Genomic DNA, 27,533 nt, shown 5'->3' with positions numbered 1-27,533 from the left:
CCATCAGGGGCTTGTTCACCTGCACATCTACCAATGTGATCTATGCCATCGTGTGCCAGCAACGCCCCTCTGCCATGTACATTGGCCAAACTGGACAGTCTCTACACAAAAGAATTAATGGACACAAATCTGACAGCAAGAATTATGACATACAAAAACCAGTCAGAGAACACTTCAATCTTAAAAGTGGCAATTTTTCAACAAAAAAACTTCAAAAACGGACTCCAACAAGAAATGGCAGAACTGGAATTAATTTGCAAACTGGACACCATCAGATTAGACTGAATAAAGACAGGGAGTGGATGGGTTACTACCAAAACTAATATCCCCCAACTGCTCCTCACTCCTTCTTGTCAACTCTTTCAAATGGGCCACCCTGATTACATGGGCCTCATCTCCACTACAAAAGTGATTTTTTCCTCCCTTGGTATTCTACTGTTGAAAATAGCCCCCTTCCACTTTAATTGAATTGGCTCGTTAGCACTGACCCTCCACTTGGTAAGGCAACTCCCATTTTTTCCTGTACTGTGTATTTATACCTGCTACTGTATTTTCCACTCCATGCATCTGATGAAGTGGGGTTTAGCCCGCAAAAGCTTATGCCCAGATAAATGTGTTAGTCTCTTAGATGCCACAAGGACTCCTCGTTTTGTTTTAACTGACAATGAAAGGCCTTAAGTAGAAGCCAAGGTTGAAAGAGCCCAGTGTCCCCCATGAAGCCATCCATAGAGAGGTTAGGTTGGTAAGAATCCTTCCCAGACAACAGATATTTTCATCTTAAAATCAGCCTGTAAACTGAGAGAATCTCATACAAATAAACTGAGAATAAACGAGGAAGAAATTAACAGCTGCAGCTAAGCCCAGAAGTCCTGCTTGTAAGCATGTCAACACTAGAAACACCCTTTTGGGACGCTGTTAGCCCTACCTATATTGCTGTGCTGCTCTACACGTAGGCGTCCGTTTTGAAACATCTGACAGACAGATTGGTTCCGCAGCTGACTGCTCAGATCTCAAACACCCCTGATTTTATGGGAGAATTGGCAGACACTGGATTTGAACCCCTGAAATCCAAAGGCCGTCCTGCCAGGTGCTTTGATCCTAAATCAGATCTCAGGGCAGAAGAACCTGAATTGTCAGGTCCAATTGGCTCCCGGTCCAAGAAGGTGGAAAGCTCACCACCCAGCAAGACTTCTGCCACCTGAGAGATGTGGACGATGGGCTTTTCAAAGCCACAGGATCTTCTCCCCGCAGAGTCCCATCCTTACACAATGAAAGGCTCAGGTGAGCCTCCAGCGGAGTCCCACTGAATAAAGGGCAGCTGGGCTAGAACTCTGCACGAGCAGACAAACTGGGCAGAGCCCGGCCACCTCCGCATTACAGCTGTGCAGCTCTGGCGCTGCACCTGGGCCGCCGTAGCCTCGATGCCTCCCACATCAGTGGAAGGGGGGTTTCTGCAGCTGCAGTTAATCCACCTCTCCGAGAGCTGGTAGTTAAGCTGACTGAGGAATCCTTCCATTGACCTAGCTGCATCTACAGTGGGCATTAGGTCGACCTCACTACAGCGAGAAATTTTCCCCAGCCCTGAGCGACGTTACCTGGTTGAGCTATTTGAAGATGTAGACCAGGCCTCAGTAAATCTAGGCCATGACGATGAAAAGGCTGATTTTCACTGGCCTCAATTCAACCATCCCTATTATTATATTGCAGTGGTGGCCAGATCGGGATCGGGGCCGTAGAGTACGGTGTACTGGACAAACAACATAAAGTCCCTTCACCAATGAGCTTGCAGCGTAAGGCCCTGATCTTGCCCTAAAAAGCAGGCAGCTGAGCCCTGGTGGCCACGCAGAACCATTCTGCAGCAGCTGGGTGGGCAAATTGCAAGTTCAGGGCTCAGTTTCGGACAAGATGCAGCGAGTGCAAATGGCAGACAGAGGGGGCTCATTTTACAAAGGGAAAATAATATTTCCCCCTAACTGCCACCCCTGCAGCATCACCTTGGACTCACAGTCAAGCTGGCCTCTCCTTCTCTGACCTCACCAGGCATAGAGCTCCATCAGGCCACATTCTGCCTTCCCCGCCGGCTGTGCCACTCCCACTGCTTTCAGTGGGGTTGTGCAGGTGGAACAGCAAACAACGCACAAGGAATAAGAGTCCAGCTCCCCCCTCTGCCAGCTGCCTTGGCTCCTACAGGGAAACGGGCGTTAGACCCTATGGGAGGGTCTAACGAGTGTGATGCTGGGATGCACCTGGGGCCAATCGGATCGGGGCCACTTCCCAGATTCAGATTCGGATTCACTTTTTAGAGGAGACCCACATTGTAAACAAGGGTTGTGCTCTCAAGGAAACCAAACAAGACTTAAAGCCTCACCCAGAACAAGTACCCGTGCCACAGACCCAACCCTTCTGCTGGCTCGACCTCACCTCCTCTTCCCGCAGGGGGCTTTGCCGCCATCCCTTGGGTTTACGGACAGCGCTGCTGACTATTCTCAACCCCTTACGCCCAGCCCTGCTGAGCTAAGGTGGACGTGCTCATGATACTGTGAGCTGACCCTGCAGGGCAGCGGGGCAGGCCTGAACCAGGGTGATTCTGGATCTGGATCTGGATCCTTCCCATGCTGTGACATGTAGGATAGGGAGCCCCCCAGGTCCCTCCATCCCTGTCTGTTCTGAGTCACTCTTTGCAGGTCCCCCTCTGCTGGTAAGAAGCAGCACAACAATTCAGCATCACCCAGATAAACAAACACAGCAGCAGCAGATGGCTCAGCAGCGAGACGCGTTTTACGCAGAACAGACATCATGAAAGGAGGGAGCAGGGGGATTAAGGCAGGAGGGTTGGGATCAGGCAGCCAAGAGCATCTGACGGGAACCGAAGAGGGTGCGGGGAAGGTCAGGGGAGCTGGAAGGTCAATGAGTCAGCGATGGGGAAGGAGACTGGGTTTTGGTAAATCTGGACCCTTTTTAGTCTTGATCCAGATCCCAGCAGTGCTTTGGCTGGGTGATTACTGTTCAGACTGTGCCAACGTAATCCCTCTGTGCAGGCCTCTCCTGCTTTCCGGTAACCAGAATAGTTCATGGCAGCAGTAACACGCCCCAAGAAGTATCATTAAACTGGATGCTCACAGGCCTCAGGTGTTAAGAGCCATAATGTGGGATAGCAGCAGGCTTTTGGGGGACTGTTTTTTGATCTTGCACATGTGCTCTTCAGCAGCATAGCCTAGGGGTTAGAGCAGTGGCCTAGGGCTTAGGAGACTTGGGATCTATTCCCAATTCTGCCACTGGTCAGCTGAGTGATCTTGAGCAAGTCATGTCCCTGCTCCATGCCTCAGTTTCCCCTTCTGTAACATGGGGCTAACAATACTGACTTTTTGCAAAGCGCTTCAAGATCTGCTGAAGAACAGCACTAGATAAGAGTTGGGATCAGCACCTAGCTCAGTGGCATGCTGATCCTTGCTTGGGATCCCACCAGGCTGCCAGAAGACATCACAGATAACGATGCCAGGTGCGTGTTGCTGATTCTATGATTCAACCTTTCTCCTGCAAGAGTCTATCACTGAATCTATTCTCCCGACCCTGTAATGGGAGGGGGAGACGGGTGAGCTGAGATCTTTTATTGGACCAGCTTCCGTGGGTGAAAGAGACGAGTGTTTGAGGCGCACACAGTTCTTGAGCAGCATTTCTGCCCGGATGTGTGAGAGGCCTGGTGTGCCATAGACAGGCGGCGAGGTCATTAGTGCCCTGCCTGTCACACAGGTCCTTGTGTTCAGCACCAAAGCCTCTAGCCGTTGCAGAGTGTTGTATTTATGTGGTGTGGGGGGAGTGAGCTAGGGAGGAGCTGGCAGAGAGAAGAAGGGGAAGGAGGTTACAGAGTTATAAGTGACTGGGCAAGCAGCTGCCCTCAGCAGGGGTCTGGTCCTGCCCCTCCCCCTTCACAGTCAGAGCCCCAGGGCCTCCCACCACAACCCCCCCCCCGAGAGGGGGGAGACATGCTGCTGGACACTCCACACAAATGGGGTGCTCTGCCCTGCTGCCTCCACAATCCCCCTGGGGCAGGGCCTCCCACATGCTTCATTAGTGGGGTCTCCCTCCTTCCATGTCTCACCCCACGGGGATGTCTGAGCCCACCCCACTCCTGCATCTGCCCCCCAGTGCACTCCACATTCTCTCCTCCCAAAACTAAGGGGGTGAAGCCCCTGCCCCCAGGGTCTCCCAAAAACCCCAGGATGCTCCCAGTACAGGCCACTCTTGATTTCATGGGGTCTCGCCCCATACACCCATCCTCCTGGCTCTGTGCACCAGCGGTCCCTATACATGCATGGAGGACTTGGCCCCACTAAGCCGGTTCAGCCCTTTGGTACCATAGGGATGCATGCCCCATAAAAAAACCTACTGTAGGATGAAGCCAGTCTGTGCACTGGAATCCTCAACTGGGTCCAATCTACATGCACGGGGATCGGGGCCACCCTCCATCCACCAGCATCCCGGTTCAGCACTGGCTCCTGGCTCATCCAGAGTGCACCGAAAGCCCAATCCGGGCCTGGGTTTAACAGCAGAAGAACACATGCCATTATGAAATGGTTGCCATCTAACACGCATTTCACCAGGGCTACTGCTGGCTTCCTTTAGTAGCCTGCTTAGCCCCCCATCTGCACTAGTCAGTTTCACTTATTGGCTACCAGTCCCTCAGTATCTTCTGCTGTGTTTGGGATGCACACACTTCAGGTTATTATGGATGATTTGTATCATCCTAATGCCTAGGAACCCCAGTCACGGACCAGAACCTCACGACGCTAGGTGCTGTACAAAGTTTCTGCCTCAGAGAGCTGACAATCTAAGCATAAGCCAGTTACACACTCACCTTATAGCAGCTCCATCTAGTACTCCAGGGTACTTTCCATGTACTTACTTTTCTCAGCATTAAACACAGGATAACTTTGCAAGTACTCATGAAATCCAACACATTCTCACCAGATAACTTGATCGCTATAGTTTGAAAGGCCTCAGTAACTGGACTAGGCTATGGCTGGAGGTTGGGCGTGCATGCTGCATTGCGGTTTTAAAGCTGTTTAATCCTCCTGAGCTTGTATTGACGTATAAGTGAATGTCTTGTCTCCCACGCTTGGCAAACAGCTCCGAGCATCATGCACAAAGCAGATATTAGCAGCTGGAGGCTGCTGTTTCAAGACCCATTTGAAAAAGCCCTGGGCCATTCCTACTAAACTGGATCCTTCCCCCTCGAAGGAGCCCAGGAGATCCCCCTGTTCGGTGAGATGGCTACAGCTAGTGGAGCTGTCAGTTACAAACAATGTGTTTTGAGGAACATAGCCATTTTTTCAGCTTGTTACTTTTCTGTTCACATCACAACATTTATAAACGTGTTTGCCATGTAAAGCTGTTGAACCAATGGTTTTTACAAACACCTGGAAATTACAGATGCTTTGGAGGAACGATTTGGTTGCTCATTTGACAGTCAGAATTGGCTATTTGAGCTGTACGATTGATCAGCTAAGGCACATAGTAATTTCTGTCCCTCTGATTGGATGACAACTTTCATTTATCATCTACATTTCCCTTCCACTGACTCCAAACAAGTTTAGTTTCTTGATTACAGGCATCTCAGTGACATGCCCTGAATTCAGAGCTCTCAAACATTTTACAGCAATAAAACTCTCCAGCAAGGTATTAAGATCTTGGACACAAACAATGCTTTTCATTTGTAGATCTCAAAGCACTTTACAAAGCAGGGTCAACGTTAGCATCACCTATATTATACATAGCGGGTAAAGAAAGCACAGAGAGGTGTAGAAACATGCCCACAGTTATATAGTCAGGCAGTGGCAGGTTGTTATAGAAATGTAAATGGTCAGTGCTCACCCTAAAGGATTTGAGAGAATTGAATATATAGGAATCATTTCACATGGTGCAAAAATGCAGCCATCTCGGGGTGGAATGTGCCAGATGTTTGACAGACCACATTAACACTATAAAACATAGGAAAGGAAATTTATAATGGTTTCCTCCCTGGAGTATTTAACGACAGAGAATGTATTTAAAGGGACGCCAGCTTGATTTTTTTTTTTAAATTGACTAGCTTAAAAAAATAGGAAGCTCCTTATAGAGAAAAATCTGAAGGCTTTAATCTGTTTTCAGAAAAGTGCATCAGCGCCTTTTTCTACTCGTCAGCTGATTCTCTGTCCAGGAAGGCAGAACACCAACTCCCCAAGGCCTGAAAATAACACTACTAATGATGCTCAGGCCCCATTCCTATCCTCTCCCCCTTCCCCATAACTGTCTGGTGGCCTCTTCAGCAACAGCATGGAAGAGATGCAGAGCCCAGTTTTAACATAGGATCTGCAGAAGAGACCCCTAGCTCCACCACAAGCTCTCGTTGCTCCATGCCTGCCTCCTCTCTGGCTGCCACTGTTTCCAATCTCCCCGCGGGGGAGGGGGCTTCTCTTAGCCATTGCCCAGGCTCGAGGGAGGAAAAGAAGGAACTTCCTGCTGCCAAACTCAAACTGCAGCAGCTCTGGTGCCGTATTTCCTGGCCAACATCCAGCTGGTGAACCTCTTTCCCTGCTCCAAGCAGGTTACAGCCTAAATACATTTGTTCTAAATTAAGCCCTGGTCCTACAGTCCCAGAGCCATGGGCCAGGGCTTCTTGAAAGTTCATGGGGCTCCGCGCAGGTCTAAGGACCTGTGCTAGCGGGTACAATGCCACGATTTGGCAGCAGAAACCAAAAGTGCTATAAAAATGCTCAGCCCATGAGACAGGAAGTGAAACTAACGATTAATCAAACAGTGAAACGGGCTACGCATGAAGCACTGCCCCGAGAGAAATCTTGCAGCGTTGGCTCCAATCTTGCTCCCTTCTAGCCACCAGCTGTTACTTGAGAACAATACATGGCCCATTCTCAGACAAAACCAGGCCCAGGTTAACCGCATTAGAATTTGGCCAGGACATGAGGGCTAAAGAGTGAAACTCTTGCCAGAAAAATAGCGTCTCTGGCTTTTTAACAGCAGCATCTCATGTGGAAATCAGCCAAGCAACCTACGTCTGGGTCAGCGGTAACTCAGAGGGAAGACCACCACCTAGAGAATCGCCGAGGTTGTGCCTTGAAGGTCTCTCAGCCAACGGTTGACCCAAGCCCAGCCCTGCTTTGAGAGATCGCACAGGATCCCAGCACAAGTTGGCATGGCTACAGAGAGAGATCCATGCCCAGGGTGAACCACAGCTTACTGAGCCTGGGCTAGCAGACTGCATAACCATTTGCCAATAGCAGTGCAACTAACAAGAGCTAGCGACTGTGAAAACGAAGGTGCATGGACTAAACTCACACAGGGGTCTATAACTCATCCCAGCCCCTGGTCTTACACAATTGCTAGTGGCAGTCGTTTCAGCAGTGTGAAATTCTGTAGTGTCAATGCACCCTCTTAGCGCTGAACAAAGATTGATTTTGGTTCGGGATAAAACTGTATTTTAATTCCTTTGATTTTAGAAATTGCTGGAGGTTTGGTCAGGGATATATTTCTGTGCAACAGCCAAAAAGAGACACACTAATAAAATCTTTGCTTTTGCTGAAAAGGCCTCAACTCTATGCCTCTTGCCTGGGCTACCAAGAACCCCAACCGTCACGTGGTACCACTACTGGACATTTGTACGTACTGTTCACACACATTGTCTCCTCTGGATTTCACAAAGGGAGATTGACACCCTGGCCAGTTTTCCATCTGCAGAGTTGGGTTAAATCCACTCTCCTCCCCAGTGTTGTTTACCTGGTGGGGTGACCCAGCAGACACCAGGCCAGTTGCCGTTAGCGAGGTCTGACCCTTGAGAAGTGTTAACAAGAAGACATCAAACCAGCTCCAGCAGGAAAGGCAATGTTAAAACTCCCTAAGAAATCCCTCCACTGTCTCCAAAGCAATCACTGTCAGAGCCCTTTCCCTGAGCACCTGTTCAGGAGGTGGAGGGAAGCTGAGCTGGATTTAACCCCTCATTCACCAGGCAGCCCCTGCTCCCACCACTGCCAGGGAGCACAATCAGTGTTAAACCTCATGTTCTCCTTCCACCTTCATGCTCGCACTCACCTGCAGTGATCTCCGTTAGGTTGCTCTGGGGCTTACGGGCGTGTTGGTGACTCTCCCAGGGCTGGTTACTATAGAGCTCAGCACCTGCTGCCAATGCTGCGTGACATTCAGGTTAGGTCTCTTTTGTTGGACAAGGTCACTGCCTGCTCCTGCATGGCCACGCTAACCCCTCGAATTCCTCCTGGTAACCAGGTACCAGGAGCCCAGCCGCCCACACCGTAACTTAGCCTGTCATCCTACGTGCTGCCCTCCTTAAGCTCATTAGCTGCTAGGGGTTATGACACCACAGGGCGGCTGGTAAACACAACCCGTCTGTCCAATCAGCCGCACGTTGCTATAGCAGTCAGGTTTTTCCAGGACTTGCCAGTTTCTGTTCAGAAATTTTGACTTGGCGTGAAGGGTTCCTCTCTCCGTAGATGCCTTCAGTGAACTGGCCAGTGCTACAGATTAACCACGACCCTGATCATGAACACATCAGTAACAGTGCAGGATGCTAGCTGCTGTCATTGATTTGATTTCTCAGGACACTGGCCCTACACCTCCATTCCTCAATCACTGTTCTTTGGCCCTGGTCCACCCAGACCCTTTCCCTGTGCCAAGGATTCAAACCCATCCTTAAGACTCACAAGTGACAATTTCTTAAATCCCAAACTTCTAGTTGGGGGACGGGGAGGGAAATGACACCTGCCAAGGGTGACCACTTAGTATCTAGGACTAAAAGATAATTCTCCACCCTTCCCCCAGTGCCCCCGATGCAGAGATGGCAATTTCCTGCAACACCTTTGGGAGATTTCACTGTATGTTTATGCATCACTATGGGCCAGAGATTGTCAGGAATTCCAGTGACAGTAACCATGGCTCCCCAGGGACAAGGAACAGTGTGTGTGTGTGGGGGGGGGGGGTGATTGTCAGGTTGTAACACCTCCAGAAAGGCACCATTTCCTGCGGAGGCTCACTTGAACTCAGGCAAACTGGATTCTCCCAAGTCCAGCAGACAGAGAGAGGACTTGGGGATAAATAGCCTGCGTTTAAACTGCCTCAGGGCTCTTTTTCTGATCCAGCCAACAGACAGGACCTTCTCACCCAGGGGAGGGCCCCACTCCTCTGTGGAGAGGTGGAAGGACTGACATGGACCAGAGTCCTTTTGTAGGCAGAGGGTGATTTCTGGTAAGCTTATTAGCATGCACATCGATTCTTTTATTTTTAGTTTTCTGTCATGCTTTTACCTTAAGAATAAAGGTGCTTGCTTAGAAAAAACCAATTACCCTGTTCATAATCTTCAAAGAGAAAGCAAAGCAGAGATACTGGGCTGTAAGCACTCTGTCCTGCTGGGTATCTCACTGCAGGCAGGGAACTGCAGAGTCCAGAAAGACCTCTTGTCAGGAGGGAGATACGGGTCTCTGGCCAAGCTTGAGGGGACCCAAACCCTTAAAGGGCCACACCATATGATGAGGAGGGATGACCAGTGGGAGGTACTGGCCTTAAAGGGAAGAGTACCCCTGCCACCTGGCCCATGCACAGTTCACAGATAAGAATCTCCAGGATCAAGGCCTTGGACTGTAAGCTCTTCAGGGCAGAGACTGTTTATTTGTACTGTGAAGCCCTCAGCAGTCTTGAACACTGGGTAAAAAATTGCTTTCACTTCCGGTGCAAAAGAGGGACAAGCCTAGAGACACTGCATGTGGGCTAAGACTCACTGGTATAATGTGTCTCTAATAATCCAGCTGGATATCCCAGGGCTCCAGGATTCTCTCAGCCTTTCTCCCTTGCTCAACATTAGACAGTGGCCTCTCTCTTCCTGCTTTATTAGCCAGTTAATACAGGAGCAGATTAGCAGCAAAAGGAGATCATGACGGGGCAAGCAGATGGGGCAGAGGATTTGCTTGTCCAATCAGTCCCGACCAGCGTTCCTCACACACGCGCGCTCTCAAAGCCCACTGAACACAAAGGGAGACTTTCCACTGGCTTCAGCTCAGGCCCTTAGGAGGCTCTGATCTCTCCCCAGCAGGAGGCGCCAGCCAGATGACACGTTTTCCAAAGTTCCCATCTGCGCAGGAGTCTCGCTTCTGCTCTTAGCTCCTTGGTAAAAGACAGGTGGCACTGCCCTCACTCTTAGGGAGGGGGTTTGACATTTGAGGGCAATGGAAGCAGGGTCGGGTACAAGCCAGATCTACGCTACTGGTTGTCACATGCTGCCTCGTAAATGCTACACTCTGAACGTTCCACCCAATTCATTCTTCTCACCACCATAGGAGAACACCTTGCCAGCCATCACTCCAGCTGTTCAACAGACCCCATCCACGTCAGGTTATCTGTACCCTTCCGTCCATTGGGTGCTGTGTGGTCGTGCTAGATGTTAAGGTCATTGTTATTCAGCACCTTTGTACTGTGCCTTCCCCCCATGCCCTCAGACTTTTGGCAACCGCCTTGGTATTTCAGTGCATATACTTCTGGTGCCCAGCTGTGCCCTTCTTCATATCAGGAAGAAGACAGACAATAAATCAGGGAATCATCTCCTACAATCACAGCAGAGCCTGTTTAATCCAGGTCAGGTAACTCCAGAAAACAAACAGGAATCATACTTACCCTCAAAACATTTTATTGTTAATTAAATGTTACATTTCCCACTTGTTTTTCCTAGGTGCTCTTCCAGGGGCTCAAAGACAAAATTAAACACATTCTCAGGATTTCTTTTTTTTTAAATATCAGAAATCAAATCCTCATCATCCAGTTTGAAATAATAATAAAAGACAGACAGACCAAGTTGGAACACTTACAAAAATAGCAGGACTTCATACTGTTAAAGGCCTTCACCTTGAAATAAATAGATAAGAAAATATTTTTTTAAAAGAGAAATTTTAAGCCCAGCTCCATAAAAAAGGCAACCAAAGCTCTGTCCTTCATTGCATCTAGCTATGTCAGAGACTTAGTCTCAAAGCATGAAAACTTATAAGGAATTTCAGAGTTTTGCTCAGATATAGCTAATTAACCAGAGTAGTCCAATTAACAGCTTTCCCCATCAGTTACCTATTCTAGTTAATCTTAAGTGCTCAGAAGTTCTCAGGCTGGTTGTTAGCACCTTTCAAAGAGGCACGTCTCAGCGACAGGGCAGCACTTCAGAAGACATGCAACAATCTGCTGTTGAAAAGTCTTGGCAGGGATGACACTAGAACAATTCTTGGCAGCACTAAAGGTCTTGCTGCCTCGATATCAGTCCCACTGTCCTTCCCACTGCCAGACGAGGAGTATTTCTTCCACCAACCACCCCAACAACAAACTATTCAAGGTGAGAAGTGCCCCACGCATCCAGCTAAGGCATCTCATGGCAGTACCCAGCTGCCGTGGCAGGGGGAGCCGGTTGTTAACCCTGCAGATCCCTTGCCGCACGTGCTTGCATTGTATGTGTCATTCCACATCTATTGCAGAGCCCATTAGCACATCAGTCAGCAAATGTTAACAAGATTGAATCCAAATTGGAGTCTTCTGATACTGCTCTTCGCTCCCTTCTCACCACAAGCTCTTTAATAAAGCACTTGTTTGTCGAAGGGGACCGGGTTGAGTTACTGTCTTTGGCTATCCTCAGTTACGTTAGTCAACAGGCTGCAAATAAGGAGAGGGAGGAAAAAGCGATACGCAAAAGCATCCTTGTTGGAAATATGTAAACACCACAGTGTGCTGGTTTGGAAAAGGGGGGGACAATCGCTCCCCCTCCTCCAGGGTTATAGTCCTCTATGGTTTGCTGTGATCTCAGAGCAGAATTAAGAGCCCTAGCCGCTGGGGCTGCTGGTTTCTGTTGAGAGTTCAGAGTTTAAGGCATCACTCTCCCACACTCCCCAGCGCTGGGGCACTTATTTCCACACTGCAGTCACAGGGCACTTTTTGGTTTTTGCATAGCTCTCGCCCCTTTCTTGTAATGCCCAAGAAAGCTACAAAGGCTGCAACCAGTCATGGACTGGGATCTCCTGAAGTGGCCTGTTAGCTCAGAGTGTAGGCTGCAGGGGGGCTTCCCCCAGGCTTTGGTCCACAGTGAAGAGAAGAGGTTCCTTCCCCAGCATCCACACAGGAAAGCAGATGGGATGTCTGGTTTAGAACTGAACCCAGCCTGGGCTCTGCTGATTCTGGGTAGATGCAGACCTGGAAGGAAACAAAACCATTCTTTGAGATGCTGAAGGCAGTTTGGGCTAAGGCTGCGGGCTGCCTCTGGAAGGGCTGGTTACTTTGTGAATGTTGGCCAAGCTGCCACATATTGAAGAGATCAAAACCAAAACCCCTCTTAGTGTCGGTCTTCACTGTGGAGATAACCTAGGCTCCCCTATCCCCCTCCCATCCAAGTTTGTTTGGGCTTTAAACCTGGGCTAGCTGGCCTGGCTGCGGGACAGAGTTAGAGCTTGGGTGCTGCTTTCTCTCGGGGCTGAGAACCCTCCCGCCCTGCAGTAAGAATGCAGGCTAAAATCATGTTGACAGTCCTCCAGCGCCTTCCCATGATTCTCCTGGGTGCTCAAAAGGACAGACAAGGTCACCCACAATTCACTGGGAAAGAATCATAGAGAAACTCAGCAAAAAATGATGGACTGTGTCCCCCAGAAGTCTTAGCAACACACCCAGGGGCGCATAGCACTAGTGAGGACACAGAAACTGGACAGGCTGCTCACACCCAGGCTCCGCTAACTCACTACCAGTCACCCAGGCTAACTGCAGCCAAGACAGACCCTTAGTTCACACACACGCTTTACCTTCACTGCTTTGAAAGGGGGGTTGTACAGTGAGAAAGGTGCAGCAGTTACGGAGACAAGGCACTTTGTGTGCTTCCCGGAGGTAGCAAGACAAGGTCAACACTGTCCCCCACACCCGGTGGTGACCTCACTTAGTTTACCTTGCAGTAGACCAACAGTGCCCTGTCTCCTCCTGTTCTCCCAACAGGATGGCTGCGCGGGGTAGTTATCCTAGGGTAAACCCACCTTTTCTTGCTAGTGAAGACAAGCCTGTGGTTGAGATGCCCCAGGGGCCTGCATGAGCTGTTAATGGCTTGCTAACAGTAACCATTTGAACAGGCTGCAGTGACAGACAATAGGGAAGTTAGCGGACAATAAAGAACACCAACAAATACAGGAGCATTCAGTCCTGTTTCTAACATGAATGTCCATGTTAACTCACCCTTCACCTAGCTGGCAGTTTAAACAAAGGGGTCGAGGACAGCCATCCCTTCTCGCTCGAGAACGGTGCTCTTCTAGTTCAGGGGAGACGTGCACCAGGAGCATCCCGGAGGATGCCTGTGTTGCCACTGGCAAGGCTGAACTATCCAGTGGTGATGGGGATTTGCTCTCCAGGGCTCCCAATACAATGTAACCGTTCCCACCCAGCCAGCCACCCCTCAGCTACACACCACACTGAAAAGCAGGAATGGCCTCACCCTGACGCTGTGGCAAAGTCTCCCCAGATATCGGCGCTGGCAGCTGTGGTGGCACCACCGGGCTGTGGCCAAGACAAAGAGACATCTGCCGGCAACCAGGAAATTCAAAGGAAGGAAAAGAAAAAAGAAAGTTCAGATTTCACCCCCATCAGTTATTTCCCACCAACCCCAGTTCCTTATGGCCCCAGGAAGGCACCACATCTTTACCAATAAAACCAATACAAGACAGATGGAAACCTAGCTAGCTATGTCCACCTAGCTCCTCTCACTGGCTTACCTACATTGGTTTTTTAGCCAACTAGTTGAACTGGTGCAACTTCTGGCTTGAGCTGCTTCTTCGAGATCTCTACGGCAGACCAAGCAGCAGCACCAGTGGCCTCGGAAGGCGGAGACTGATGGCATTAGCCAAAGCCAAACCTAACGTGGCCACTTATATTTACAGCTTGATTCCATGCTGAAAAGTGACACTACGCATGGCACCAATGAGAGGTCACAATTTTTGTCTCTGTCTAGAGATACAATAGACATTCCCAGCCTCACAGGCCTCCCACAATGCATCTGCCAGGCTGAACTCTTACATTCACAGATGCAAAGTGCTGTCAGAACAAACCAGAATTCTGATCACCAGACACCTGGGTTCTACTCCCATTTCTACTTCCCCTACAGACTAGGGACTGAATGGCTAGGCAGCAGTTCTCCAGAAAAGGACCTAGGGGTTACAGTGGACGAGAAGCTGGATATGAGTCAACAGTGTGTCCTTGTTGCCAAGAAGGCTAACGGCATTTTGGGCTGTATAAGTAGGGGCATTGCAAGCAGATCGAGGGATGTGATCATTCCCCTTTATTCGACTTTGGTAAGGCCTCATCTGGAGTACTGTGTCCAGTTTTGGGCCCCACACCACAAGAAGGAGGTGGAAAAATTGGAAAGAGTCCAACGGAGGGCAACAAAAATGATTAGGGGGCTGGAGCACATGACTTATGAGGAGAGGCTGAGGGAACTGGGATTGTTTAGTCTGTGGTAGAGAAGAATGAGGGGGGATTTGATAGCTGCTTTCAACTACCTGAAAGGGAGTTCCAAAGAGGACGGATCTAGACTGTTCTCAGTGGTAGCAAATGACAGAACAAGAAGTAATGGTCTCAAGTTGCAGTGGGGGAGGTTTAGGTTGGATATTAGGAAAAATTTTCACTCAGAGTGGTGAAGCACTGGAATGCGTTACGAAGGGAGGTGGTAGAATCTCCTTCCTTAGAGGTTTTCAAGGTCAGGCTTGACAAAGCCCTGGCTGGGATGATTTAGTTGGAACTGGTCCTGCTTTGAGCAGGGAGTTGGACTAGATACCTCCTGAGGTCCCTTCCAACCCTGATATTCTTTGATTCTATGATTCTGCTACTCAGGACTCTGGAGTGGAGCATGGACCAGTAGATTTTTGCCCGGAGCTGGAGTGGAGCCAGAGCAGAGCAATTCAGAAATGTGATTGCTCCAAATCCCTTTTGATACAAGCCTGTGGGTGACCTTGGGCAAGTCACCACTGTGTGCCTCAGTTTCCCCATCTGTAAAGTGGGGAGGATACTGACCTCAAAGCACTTCACAAAGATCTATTGATTAAAAAGCACTAATTAGGGGCAAGGGATTATTAATAAAAGGTTTTTCCACAGTTAAAAAAAAGTGATCACAAGATCTTGGCACTGGCACAAAAATAATCCTGGGGTCCAGCACAGAGTTAGTGCTCCACAGAAGAGACAGGAGAAGTGAAATTAACATGTTGTCCAGCTTCACTGAACTTTGTCTCACAGGACTGCTTTGGAAACACAGCTGCGTAAACCCAAGTGACCATATTGATCCTACCTGAGCAATTCCCTTGGAAGTAAGATTTAACTAGCTCCTTCGCTGGATGGCGGATGGTACCATGTGGGCATAAACAGGTGGTCTCTTAAGAGACCAGAGACATGTCCATCATCTCAAGGTATGTGCAGGAGCTCCCAAGGGAAGCAATGTTTATAAGCCATGCAGATGCAAGCCCGGAGGAGGTGATAACGATCAGAAACCACATGATAATGCCACACGTTTGTTACACTATGACTGGCCAGGACAGAAACCTCTGTTAGCTCCTATGCTGATGCTTTAGCCTCCCTTTTGTCACTGTGCTAAATGCAGGCTGCAAAGTCTCAGGGAAAGAGGAGGTTTTATGTTAATTTCTGCCATGACGGGACTGGGCCTGCCTAGCCTATGTGGTTGCCATTCACCAGTTAACCACCAGTGTGATTGCTGGGTGATGAGGATTCAAGTAGTTGGATTGTATCAGATCTATTACCTGAGCTAGTTAGTCATGTCAGTTCCCTTCAAACATCCTCTCTCGAGTCTGCTTAGATCTAGCTGCACAGCTGGCCAACTTCTCAGCTGCTGCTGAGCCCCACTAAAGAGTCCTCAGAAGGGTTTTCAGCTGCCCGTCCCTTACAACACTGCAGTGATCAATGCATGTGTCACATGGCACCATACTACTGCAATTCACATCACGTGGGGTTGGTGCAGGGAGATATCTGGACACTGCAGCAGGCGAGTACCTCACCATTTAAACAGAATCAAAAACTCGTGAACACATTACACCAGGCCCCTGCGTTGGCTGTGGGTTGAATTCTAGGATTAGTTCAAGACCTTTCTTCTCATCTTCAAAGCTCGGGTGGCCCAGGGCTGAGTTACTTGAGGGCCAGTCTTCTCTCTATGTTCCCCACCATGTGCTACACTCATTTGGGATGCTGCAGCTGACAGAGGCCAGGTTGAATCCTGTTAGACTGGGGAAAGGTGTAGGAGCCAGTGAGTTCTGCAATCATGGAACAAACTTGCCAGACTGATCCTGAATCTTGTCATGTTCACAGCTCACCACAAGGCACCTGTCTAAACAAGGATCCCCCTAAACAGCGTAGAAACAATCTCCAAACTGGAAGGAATCAGCCCGTCAGTGAAAGGAACTGGCTTAAAAGAAAAGATGCGTCTTTCCTAGAGGTAATTTTGATCTCTCTCACACTGTGCTGAGAAGTGCCACAGACATGCTCCCAGATACAGGGTAATGGGCAGCACATAAGCAGCATTGGCAGGTATAAATAGACCTAAAGAAAATGAAGCTCGCCCATGAACACAGACCTGTGCTAGCACCACTTGTTGGCTGGGAATCCGCAGGGCATGATGGAAGCGGCTCCCCTGGAGGAGGGATCAGAGCAGGAGATCTCCCTGCAGGAGGCGGGGGGAGCAGGCTGAGGCCCCCAGGCCCTGCTGGGCGCGGTTTGCTGTTCCCAGCTGCTCCTTCTTTTTTCTTCATGTTCTAAAGGGAAATGAAAAATACACGATTTGTAACATCAACGTCACTGCAGCTGTTGTGAGCCTCAGACGGTGCTCTGGCACAACTGTCTCCAGTTGTTGCTCATGGGAAGCCTCTTACACCCACTGATTCTTTTATGCTGCTGAGCACAACAGAGAGTCTAGGGGCAGGGCAGGAGAGAGGCTGCTTCCCTTTGAAGTCCCACTGCCATCTTGGCCATCACCAGGGACCTCCAGTGCCAAATGCAAGAGCCTGTACAGCTTGAGCTAGAGACTAGTTCTGTAGCTGGGAGGGGTCACAGATTCCCATCCTCTGTGGATCGGGCAGAGGGGGACAACTCCCCCCTCCTCCCCCACTGATGTATTACACTAACATTCCTCCAGCAACCTGATTTCCAGTGCTTTCCCGCTGCAGCCCAGGCAGACAGTGGGGAGGGAGGAAGGGACAAGAGCTGCAGGCTTTGGCTACCTCCACTAGCTAAAGCAGGTCATTTTTTGCCCATTACTAAAACTGAATTTAGCAGAAGAGAACAGGGAGATGGTCTGGAAACATTCCCCACACGTTGTCTTTTTTAAACCCATCTAACATGTTGGTGTGACTGAGCACAGGGTTACTGGAATTTTAGCAAAACCCCGTCACACTGCTACGACCTCATCAAAATTGCAACCAGTATCTGGCTTTGGCAGAGCCAGACTGATCATTCTTAGAGGGCTGGTACCAGGAAAGTTAGCCTTACACACCTGTAAAGCTGAGCTTTCCCGTGTCTCAAACAAACTCTACAATCAAACTCCATATGGCAAGATGAGCGCTGGGATTGCCTCGAAGGAGGGTGCTGGGGGAGTTTTACTTGGTGGAAGCAAGAAAAGCACCTCACCGCAATGTTCAGTTTGATGGTCTGTCCCTCCTTGAAGCCCAGGTCTAGCTTGGGTCCCTGATCCGGGTTCTGGGCTTGTTTTGCAAGCTCGCTCTGCTGTTTAACCCACCTGTGCAGGGAAAACGAGAGGGGTAAAATGAGGACAGAGCCCATACGAGAGCTGCTCATGGCGCTGCTACAAGGAATGCAGCCCATTCAAATCCCATATTGGAAACAAGCTGCATTTCTCACATTGCTGGCACAGTCTTAACAATTAATTTTTAAAATCCAATTTGGGTTTTTTTTGCATTTCTCTGGGCCCCGACAGTTAAAATCAATGAAGCCAGTTTCACTTTGGGCTTCAATTAGAGCTGGGCAAAATTTTTACTATTTGCCAAATAATCCATTTTGGGGGCACCAAAGCTACTGGTCAAATTCAGCGAAGAGTTTCTGCCAATAAACATCCTGGAAACGTCCAAACAGTTTGTTTAGAAAAAAATAAAAAACAGATGGTTTCAAAACTGTTGCTGTGAATAGACAGTCGAACAGTATTGCTTCTGCCTGACAGAAACTTTTTTCAGTTTTTTGTTTCAATGAGAAACCATAAAAATTCATTTTTGGTTTGAAATTATTCAGTCAGCTCTGCTGTTAATACTGCATTGGTTGGAAAGCACACTCTACAGGGGAACGCTTATTTGCTCAAAACCAGCCTACTTATGCTGTGTATTTTTCACCAGGTTTTATAACAACTTATTTTTACAAAATTCTCAGTTGGGCTGTGATGCTGGCAGACCAGGTGCCAGCTCACCCGTATGTTAGTATTGTTCAGGAGAGGTGTTAGACATGTAAGAATGTGTTGAGAAGCTATGGGATGCTCGTAAATTGCTGCATGCATTAATTTAACTTGTCACGTCTGTATCCCATGCTATAAGAAGATATGGAAGGTTTGCTTTATAACTGTAAAAATGACTGCTCCGAACTTGTGAACCCAGCCTAGGGGACTGGTCCACCGCTCATCGAGAAGGACTATCAAAACTAAATGGACCACTGTGGAACATCACGATACAAAGACTTGGTAAATGGCCCCCTCACGCCCATGAAGGTGCTATGCACAAGCAAACCCAGCCCATCAGCTTGAAAGTTGGAAGAAGGGGATAAAACAGGGACACAAGAAAATATTCTGACTCCCACAGGGCTGGAGGTGGGGCCCAGACGCAGAGATTCCCAGGATCAACCTGGTGAGCCCTAAAAGACATTCACTGCTGATAGATTATTACAACTCTGTCACCTTTTGGAACCACAGAACAACTCCTTTGTGTAAAATATGTTGTAAACAACTCATTTCTTTTTCCTAGTTAATAAATCCTCAGTTTACTATAAGATTGGCTACAAGTGTCGGTTAGGGTGTGAGATCTCAAGTACAAACTGACCTCGGGTAAGTGACTGGTCTCTTGGGACTGGAAGCAACTTGAATCTTTTTGTGAGCGTTGGTGTATGGCAACCAGCTGTCACTAAGTCCAGCTTGCCTAGGTGGCAAGATAGACTGTCGTGACCAAGAGGGCTGTCTGTGACTCCATGGTAAGCCTGTTATTGTGCGTTAGGAGTTCACATTTGTTACTGGCTTGGTGAAATCTAATTACAGAACACGCCACCAGCTTGGGGTCTCTGCCTTGTGTTTTGAGAGTCTACCCTGAAGTAGGCACTCTCAGCCGTGCCAGGAGCCATTTTGAGTTGTCCCTTTAAACAAATCTGACTTGCATGGACTCCTGAAAGCAGCTCAGTGGATACCCACGGTAACGGGCAGGGAAGAAAGTGTGCAGAAAACCAGCAGGCTGTTTTAAGGGACTATGTGACCAAGTTCATTTTTAAAGCCTGCCCGAGTGCAGCAGTGGCTCTGTCAATATGCTTATGTGGCCTGAGGACTAGCCAGCTGCAGTCACACACAGGGAAGCTACGCAGAGAAAGCTACTCCTGCTGGTCAAAGTGACAGCAGCCCAACCGAATCAGCCAGCATGTCCAATGCCTGGAAGGGACAGTTGCTCAGTCACTTTCTCACTGCTCTGCTCACCTGACAGGCCCGCAGAGCAGGGAGGAGCAAATGACCTCCCTGGGCTAGTGCACAGCCTCATTCTCTGCTAGTGGGTAGAACTATATTCAAGCCTCTCAGAGGTGGTCGCTCACCCCTTCATTTGGCCAAGGGACGAGAACAAAAATGGCAACCAGCACTTTGAAGGAAGGAGACAAAGGGGAAACAGCAGCCAGGGAGGCACCCATGGGGACTGGCACGTGAAGGCCCAGCAAGGATAAGTCTCACCTCCTCTATGGGGAGCTTGGGAAATTTTGGCAAGACAAAGATGTTCCACATTTGTTTCTCTGTATAAAGAAAGGAACTAAACTGGCTCAACAGGACCTGTCTGCCACATAACACTCCCCTGACCATGCTTCCCCTCCCTAGTGAGTCGAGAGCGAACAGCTTACAACCCCAGCAATTTTGGGGAACACCACCAACTGTGCGAATGCAACAGAAATGGCCCAGCCCAGAAAGCAAAGGAAGAGAAGAAAACTCACTTAAAGTGGTCTTGAATGGCTACATTGAAGTCAAAAGCGTCCCCTCGGTCTACAAATCCAACTCCGATAAACGCACGGCGCCCTGGGAAACAAACGAGAGCGAATGCCAGGTTCAATAATAAATTAACAAACCTCCACAAGTGAAGAGGAGACACTGGCTCTCCCTGCATTGTGGTTTAACATTTCATAGCCCTGCCATTCTCTTAGGACTCAGGAGAGCATATTTAATCACTGAATTCAATTTCTCGTCCCAGCCTCTGCCTTGCTCAGCCCAGCAGCCGGGAGCAATTGTTTCTCCTCTACAGGGTAGCTGGATCAAAGGGCCCATCTATCCAACAGCGCTGACCTATGTTTCCAATTTATCCCAAACGAAGACCCAAAAGCTGGCTTTCAGGTTGGAGTTTTCCAGCATCATGAGTGTCCCAAGATCACATGGGCTAAAGGCTAGCTTTCCCCCTCCAAGGGTTAAAGAGGTGGGAGAAGGGAAGCAGAGACAGTATTAGATATCCGACGTGAACGCTCCACCACAAGAAGATACTGTTCAATGACACCTAGCCGCACCTCAGCATCCTCCCTGGCCTTTGCCATTGGGTTTGTTCTGTGTGCATACTGCACCTTGCACAATGGGGGCCCAGGTCTATACAAGTAAATCAGAGTTCCTAGTAAATGCCTTTCTTTGGGTGCCCTGCGGCACCCAGTTTGCAGCCCCACTTAAGAGCCTCTCAGAATCCGCGACATTTACCCTAACTCCAGGTTTGAACACTCTCTCGTCATTTGGTTCCTTTCTGGTTAAAGTGAAGCCTATCCCCTCAGCCCTGAGAATATTGTTCAGCAGTTTAAATTTACCTTTCAGGACCTTCCACTGTTTGACACCCTTCTCCCCTATATTCTCTCTCACTCGCACACTTAAGAGAAAGCAGGTTCTCCTCCCACTGCAATAGCCAGCTCTCCACCCTGCACCACAGCCAGCCTTTATTCAGGTCATAAAACATCTAGGCCTGGAATCTTGCAACCTTGAGATGGTTCTGTGAAACTCATTTAAAAAAAATTAAGTGGACTTAATATTGGCAAATGGTGTTAAATTGACAGCGCTGGAGACAGAGAGTTTGTTTATCCACAGAAATGATACAATATAGCCAGCACCAGTAGGTGCTTCCCTATCCTCTCCCACTTGCTTCTCACCCATGACCTGTGGCCTATTTTAGCCCTGGCCTCTTTGCTGAGAATGGCAATCAAGAATGCTTTTTGTATCGTGGTGTCACTTCCTACTATGAACTGGACTATTGCCTGGTCTACACAAAGTCATCCCAGTTTAATTAAAGGTGCAATTTTAAACAGACTTCATTAAGCCAGCGTAACTGCATCTGAACTCTCTTATATTGGTCTTATATCAGTTTAACTTCTGTTGGTAAATTTACATGCATAAACCAAACTGACATAACCAGTTTAAAACTAAATATTCATTTATTCACATAGGGGTTTGCACAGCTTAACGAAATTGTTTTTTTAACTGATTCAGTGTGACAACTAGAATTGAGTGGAGGATAGAAATCCTACTTCACAAAGCATTTTGAAATCTGGCTTTGTTTTGAATTGAAACAAATCCCCAAAATTCATAAATTCTTTGAAAACGAAAGTTCTGTGAAAAAATTGTTTTGGATTGATCAAAACTATTTCAATTTTGATCTGTATTATAGATTACATATAATACAAAATTTAAAAACAAATTCAAAATGAAAAGGAATTGCTAAACAAGAAAATGAAGTTTTTGGCACCAAGGATGTGGAAATGAGACGTTTTGACTTTGTCAGAACTTTTATTTTGTTTTTTCTCCAAAACTAAATTTTGGAAAAACTGACATGATTTCAGAAGTGTTTCAATTTTGATGGAACTGCAATTTCCGACATAACATGGTCCTGTGAAAGTTTTTCTGATCAGCTTTAGTGTAGACAGAGAAGTCATTTCATGCACAAGGCTGAACCATAGTCTGACAGTAACAATTTCTGATCATTATTGACTTTAAGATGGATCTGGACTGAGAGGCTCCTGATCCCATTACCAATCTCCTGTGCAATCCACTGCCCTACACTTCTATGCTGCACTTTAGATGTAATGTACATTTATCATTTTCAAATCAAGAACCCTTCACATCAGAATAATAATAATGGAAACCTTCTAAAGAAACTTATTCCCCAAGATCTGTATGCTTCAGTTTGCAGAAGAAAAGGGATCTGATCACCGCCCATACCACTTTCATCTTCAACCCGGATGACAAAATATCTGCTGGAATCTGTCACACCCTCTACAGCGATGCTAGGAAACTGGTCCACAGGTGCCTGGGCAAAAAGTTCTCCTAGAAACAAGAGTAGGAAACACACAATAGTTCAATACCCCAGTGTTCTCCCATTCTTCACCAGGATACAATACATACAGAGACAGCACTTTACACACAACGAATTAAGTGTGACGACACTCCTGAATGGTAGGTTTTATCCCCAGGATCTAAGGGATTCTCATTCTGGGTTCTAACAATTAGACCACACTTCCTCTTTTAGACTGAGACCCCTTAATTCTTCCAGCTTTAGATAACAAGACTCTGACAGCTACTGACCCCGAATGAACACACTTCCTGGCTACTCTGCTGACCGTAAGAGCAATGCACTCCCACACAAGAAATCCTGGGAGAAAGAGGGGCCAAGGACATTGCAGCCACAGAGAGCCCAGGCAATTGGGGGTGAGGAGAGAGAGAACTTTGTTTATCTTCAGTGACCAACCCCTTTCTGACCTGAACTTGGTGTGGGAAGAACAACGGGGCTCTCCAGGGAGCCACATGGAGTTCCCATCACCCAGAGTGAGGGCTGCAATGATGAAGGTTTCTGCCTGGGGAGATGGGAGAATTATAGTGAACACTCCAGCCTAGCAGAAGGGTATTTCCTAGGATGCACCACTCACACAGTGTCTGTACATCTGCTTGTGAACACAAAAGCAACATATCATTAAGCCACGGGAGCTACACCGAACGTTCTGCTGTAACATCCACTACCCAGGAAGGACAAGCAGCCTGGGAGGAGAATTACTGGGCTGGGGCTAGAGATGGAAAGTTCTTTTCTGTGGACTTCACAGGTGAGCCAGACGAGTTTTCCCACTTGTTGACCTGCAGCTTTTTATCAAGAGCACAGACCCGGCTCATTTCACACCGCAGATACTTCCTTCTCCCCGGCCTCTTTATTAGCTTCCAAGGCACTTTTCAGCCCCCACATGAAGTCATTCTGTCACATGGGGAAGACGGCAGCTCCAATCCTGTTACTGAAGCGAGTTTTTCTCCAAGGCACCCATTGCGGGGACATCCAAGCAATGCACAAGATGAAGGAGTGTAAAAGCCCACAGCAAAGCTGCATGGCAAGTGGCAACCCTCTCCAAAGAATTACAGGACAGGGAAAGGAAGCAGCCTCCTGAGCAGGCAGCCTCTCTGGTTTTAGCACCACTCCAGCTTGTAAAAACACCCCAGTACCCAGTTTCCAATTAACGTCACCCTACATCTGGGATCTTTCAGGAAGGAAACGGAGGGGAGAAACCCTAGGTGTAAAGCACATGAATGCTGTATGGCTTTTCCTTTACCTGAATTCTTATCCTCCAGTTTAATGAAAGCCATCTTCCCCTTGGATGTTATCCGCAGCCTGCCACTCCATGATGGCTGATCCAGCTGCCACTCTGCAGCTCTGTGGGAGAAAAAGACTTAACGTCAGAAAAGTCACTCAAATCTTCGGCTTCAAAAGTCCCTCTATTATCACTCTTTGTATTGCAGCAGTGCCTAGGGCACCATAAAGGAATTTACTAGGCTACTATTATTAATTGCGCCATACTGCTGCATCGTAGCCCAGGACAGGGATCGCTGCTCCCCCTGTGCTAGGCGCTGTACATGCACAGAACAAAAAGAAAGCCTCTGCCCTAGAGCAGTAGGGACTCTACAGACCTACAAGAAGAGAAAAGTCCCTGCCCCAAAAAGCTTACATTATAAGGCCCTGATCTTGTACATTGCTCCGCCCAGGCAGGCCCCTTCACCAGTTCAGAAGGCCGTGGGGTTCTGCCCACAGGGAGCAGCTTGGAGGATCAACGATGACATGGTTACGGTAGGACATAACAGGCAAATTAAACAAACAAATGGGGCGCAGAGCTCAGGAGCAGGATATAACTATGACTCAAGCAAATTACATTACATAATCCAGGCCAAGCACTGTCAGGTTAATACGTAGATTTGTTTTGGAAAGATCTTTTTGCGTGTTTAACCTCCCCTTCTTGGATTTTCTGCCCAATTCTCTCTGTCAGCTGAAATCCCATTTGCACAGATGTTTGCTTTGGAAGACAGATGTGGTATTCATCGCCACCTAACGCCACCGTCCTATGCTCAGCCATTTGCCTCAGCATGCCATGGCGTGGAATTGCAGGCCTGTCCTCCAAAGGAGGTTTTAATACAATTGAAAATGCAGGCCTTTGAAAGAAGCAGCTGCACAGTAGGATAGTATCTGGGAGAAGGAAGCATTGTTTAGCAGTTAGAGCAGAGACTGGCAGGCAGGATTCAAGCTCTTCTCTTGGCTTTTTAACTGACACAGTGTGAAAGTTGGTGCATTTTACTTCATTGCTGAACCTCAACTTCCCCATCTGTAAATGGGGATCATTTTTTCACAGGAGTGCTTCTAAGGAGTTTTGAGCTTGTTGCATTGTATAAAAGATGCCACCAAAATACCTCATGTGACCACAATGAGATTTTACATGACCTCCGCCAACGTGACAGGTGAATCCCTGATAGAGTGAGTGAACACAGCCAGTTTGATGCACTGTTGCTGGGCCCTGTTAAACACACAATACAGATCTACTAGAACAGAGCTAAAGAGCCCATGCGTTTTTTTCCTTCAGGTTTGTGGTTTGCAATTGCTGTTGCAGTCTATAAACCAAGTCGAGACTGGATCTAAAATGATCACTTTAAGGAACTCATTATTTTTTTCCATCTCTAGCCATTGGATTAAAAGACCTCGCATTCCAAAGCTGAGAAGATGACGACTTCCTATAAAGTAAGTCAGCCCAAGAATCCCAGAAGGGCTGCAAGAAAACAGGGTGAGGGGTCAACATCCTGAAATGCAGTGGTTCTCAACCACCAGGGGTACATCGAAGTCTTCCAGGGGGTACATCAATTCCTCTATTTGTCCAGTTTTACAAGAGGCTATAACTAAATTTTCATATCGACAATGACTTGGTTATGCTGCTCTACACACGGAAATGTAAGTACAATAGTTATACTGTAATTTACTTTATAATTATATGGTTAAAAAAAGGAGAAAGTCAGCAATTGTTCCGTACATGGGTGCTATGACACTTGAGTATTTTTATGTCCGATTTTGTCAGCAAGTTGTTTTTAAGTGAGGTGAAACTTGGGGTGCACAAGACAAATCAGACTCCAGAAAGGGGGACAGTCGTCTGGAAAGACTGAGAGCCACTGCTATAATGCAATGAGCTTTCACTTCACTTTTCTTTGCTCTGTGTTTCAAACGCAGTTCTACACAGTGTGACAGTCAGTTGTATTAACTGATGTTTTCCGCACTCTCCATGCTGCCTGTTTCAATTGCTATTCTCTCCCTACCTTGTTACCTATTTAAAAAAAAACTAAGCATATTAAAACAGTCTCTGATGCTGTCTTGGGTAACGATTGCTGTACGTGTCTGACGCAGAATACATCGTACCACTAATGACAAAAATGCAGTCTACAACCCTGGGGAAAAGGAGCTCCTTAGAAATTAACATAGCTTGTAGAATGATTTTAATACTCAAAGCCTAATTGAGAGGCAGTGTATCTAATGGATAAAGCCCTAGACTAGGACTAGCAAGATCTGGCTTGTACTCCTGCTTCTGCCACTGCCCTGCTAGCTGATCTTGGGCAAGTCCAGGGCAAACATGTTTGGCTGTTGTCCTTCCCTCCCCATGTCTCCCCACGCTCAATTGGGGTCTCAGCTACCTCAGGGGTCAGCTCTGCACCTGCTTTCCCAGTGAGGATAGGCCACGAGATTGCTCCCTTGGTCACAGCACCAGACTTCAGGGAAGTGATGTCTGAGCCAGTGTAACTCACATCTCCGGGGTGAAGATGGGTGGGGGCCATTCCCCACCTTGAGCCTCAGTTCTCACTCTCCCCTTCGGAGCAGAGCCTGTCTCCCTATGTACAGCGCCTGGCACGCTGAAACCTGCTCTGGGCTGTGACCTCGAGGTGCCGCAGTTGCGAAACGAGCGGGGAGATAAATGCTCGTGATGGGGGGGGGGCGGCCCTGATCACGGAGAGCGGGCGGCTGGAGACGGGGCTGTGGAGAGAAGAGCCCGGCCCGGGCCCAGGCCCCACGGAGATTCCCAGCTGGAGCCGCGCGAGGATCCCCCCGGCCAGAGACGGGCGGGTCCCGGGGGGGCTCAGTGGATCCCCGGTCCCGGGTCCGCCCCCGCCGCGATCCTGCCCCGGTGGGAGCCCGGAGGCGCCGGGGCCGGGCGGGGGAGGGGCCCGGCTCACCTGTACCCGCGGTTGGAGGCCCGCGGCGGCACGCGGTACACGTGCACCTCCGGTTTGACGCACAGCACCGACTCGTACTCGCTGTCCGCCATCTTCGGCGGGAAGGGACCGGAAATCCGCGGCCTTCGCTGCCCCGCCCACCCGGGGGAGAACTCTATGGCGGAGCCTGCAGGCTAGAGCGTCCCGCAGGGGGAGGGGCTCTTCCCCTCGGACTCTATGGCAGAGCCTGCAGGCTAGAGCGTCCCGCGGGGGGGGCTTTTCCCCTTGGACTCTATGGCAGCTCCTGCAGGCTAGAGCGTCCCGCAGGGGGGGGCTCTTCCCCTCGGACTCTCATAGACTCATAGACTCTAGGAGTGGAAGGGACCTCGAGAGGTCATCGAGTCCAGTCCCCTGCCCTCATGGCAGGACCAAATACTGTCTAGACCATCCCTAATAGACATTTATCTAACCTACTCTTAAATATCTCCAGCGATGGAGATTCCACAACTTCCCTAGGCAATTTATTCCAGTGTTTAACTACCCTGACAGTTAGGAACTTTTTCCTAATGTCCAACCTAAATCTCCCTTGCTGCAGTTTAAGTCCATTGCTTCTTGTTCTACCATTAGAGGCTAAGGTGAACAAGTTTTCTCCCTCCTCCTGATGACACCCTTTTAGATACCTGAAAACTGCTATCAGGTCCCCTCTCAGTCTTCTCTTTTCCAAACTAAACAAACCCAATTCCTTCAGCCTTCCTTCATAGGTCATGTTCTCAAGACCTTTAATCAT

The 27,533-nt window shown here is 48.5% G+C and overlaps 1 protein-coding gene and 1 long non-coding RNA gene across 2 annotated transcripts; one reads left to right on the top strand and one right to left on the bottom strand.

Annotated features, from left to right (window-relative positions):
* Positions 1–205: 205 nt before the first annotated feature.
* Positions 206–18,234, top strand: LOC115636936. The gene is made up of 4 exons (XR_003997110.1): positions 206–306; positions 3,724–3,730; positions 15,203–15,212; positions 18,224–18,234. It is a non-coding gene; the product is annotated as an uncharacterized LOC115636936 (long non-coding RNA).
* NECAP2 (NECAP endocytosis associated 2) lies at positions 10,664–26,903 on the bottom strand. The gene is made up of 8 exons (XM_030537656.1): positions 26,768–26,903; positions 23,842–23,942; positions 22,472–22,576; positions 20,224–20,305; positions 17,677–17,785; positions 16,628–16,805; positions 13,493–13,577; positions 10,664–12,216 (listed from the first exon to the last, which is right to left on the bottom strand). The coding sequence occupies exons 1-8, from the start codon at positions 26,857–26,859 to the stop codon at positions 12,168–12,170; spliced, it is 801 nt and encodes a 266-aa protein (XP_030393516.1). The 5' UTR covers positions 26,860–26,903; the 3' UTR covers positions 10,664–12,167.
* Between the last annotated feature and the right edge of the window lie 630 nt (positions 26,904–27,533).

This window comes from Gopherus evgoodei, chromosome 18 (genome assembly GCF_007399415.2).
Source record: "Gopherus evgoodei ecotype Sinaloan lineage chromosome 18, rGopEvg1_v1.p, whole genome shotgun sequence".
Taxonomy (NCBI): Eukaryota; Metazoa; Chordata; order Testudines; family Testudinidae; genus Gopherus; species Gopherus evgoodei.
This window is presented reverse-complemented; position numbering and strand designations above follow the sequence as displayed.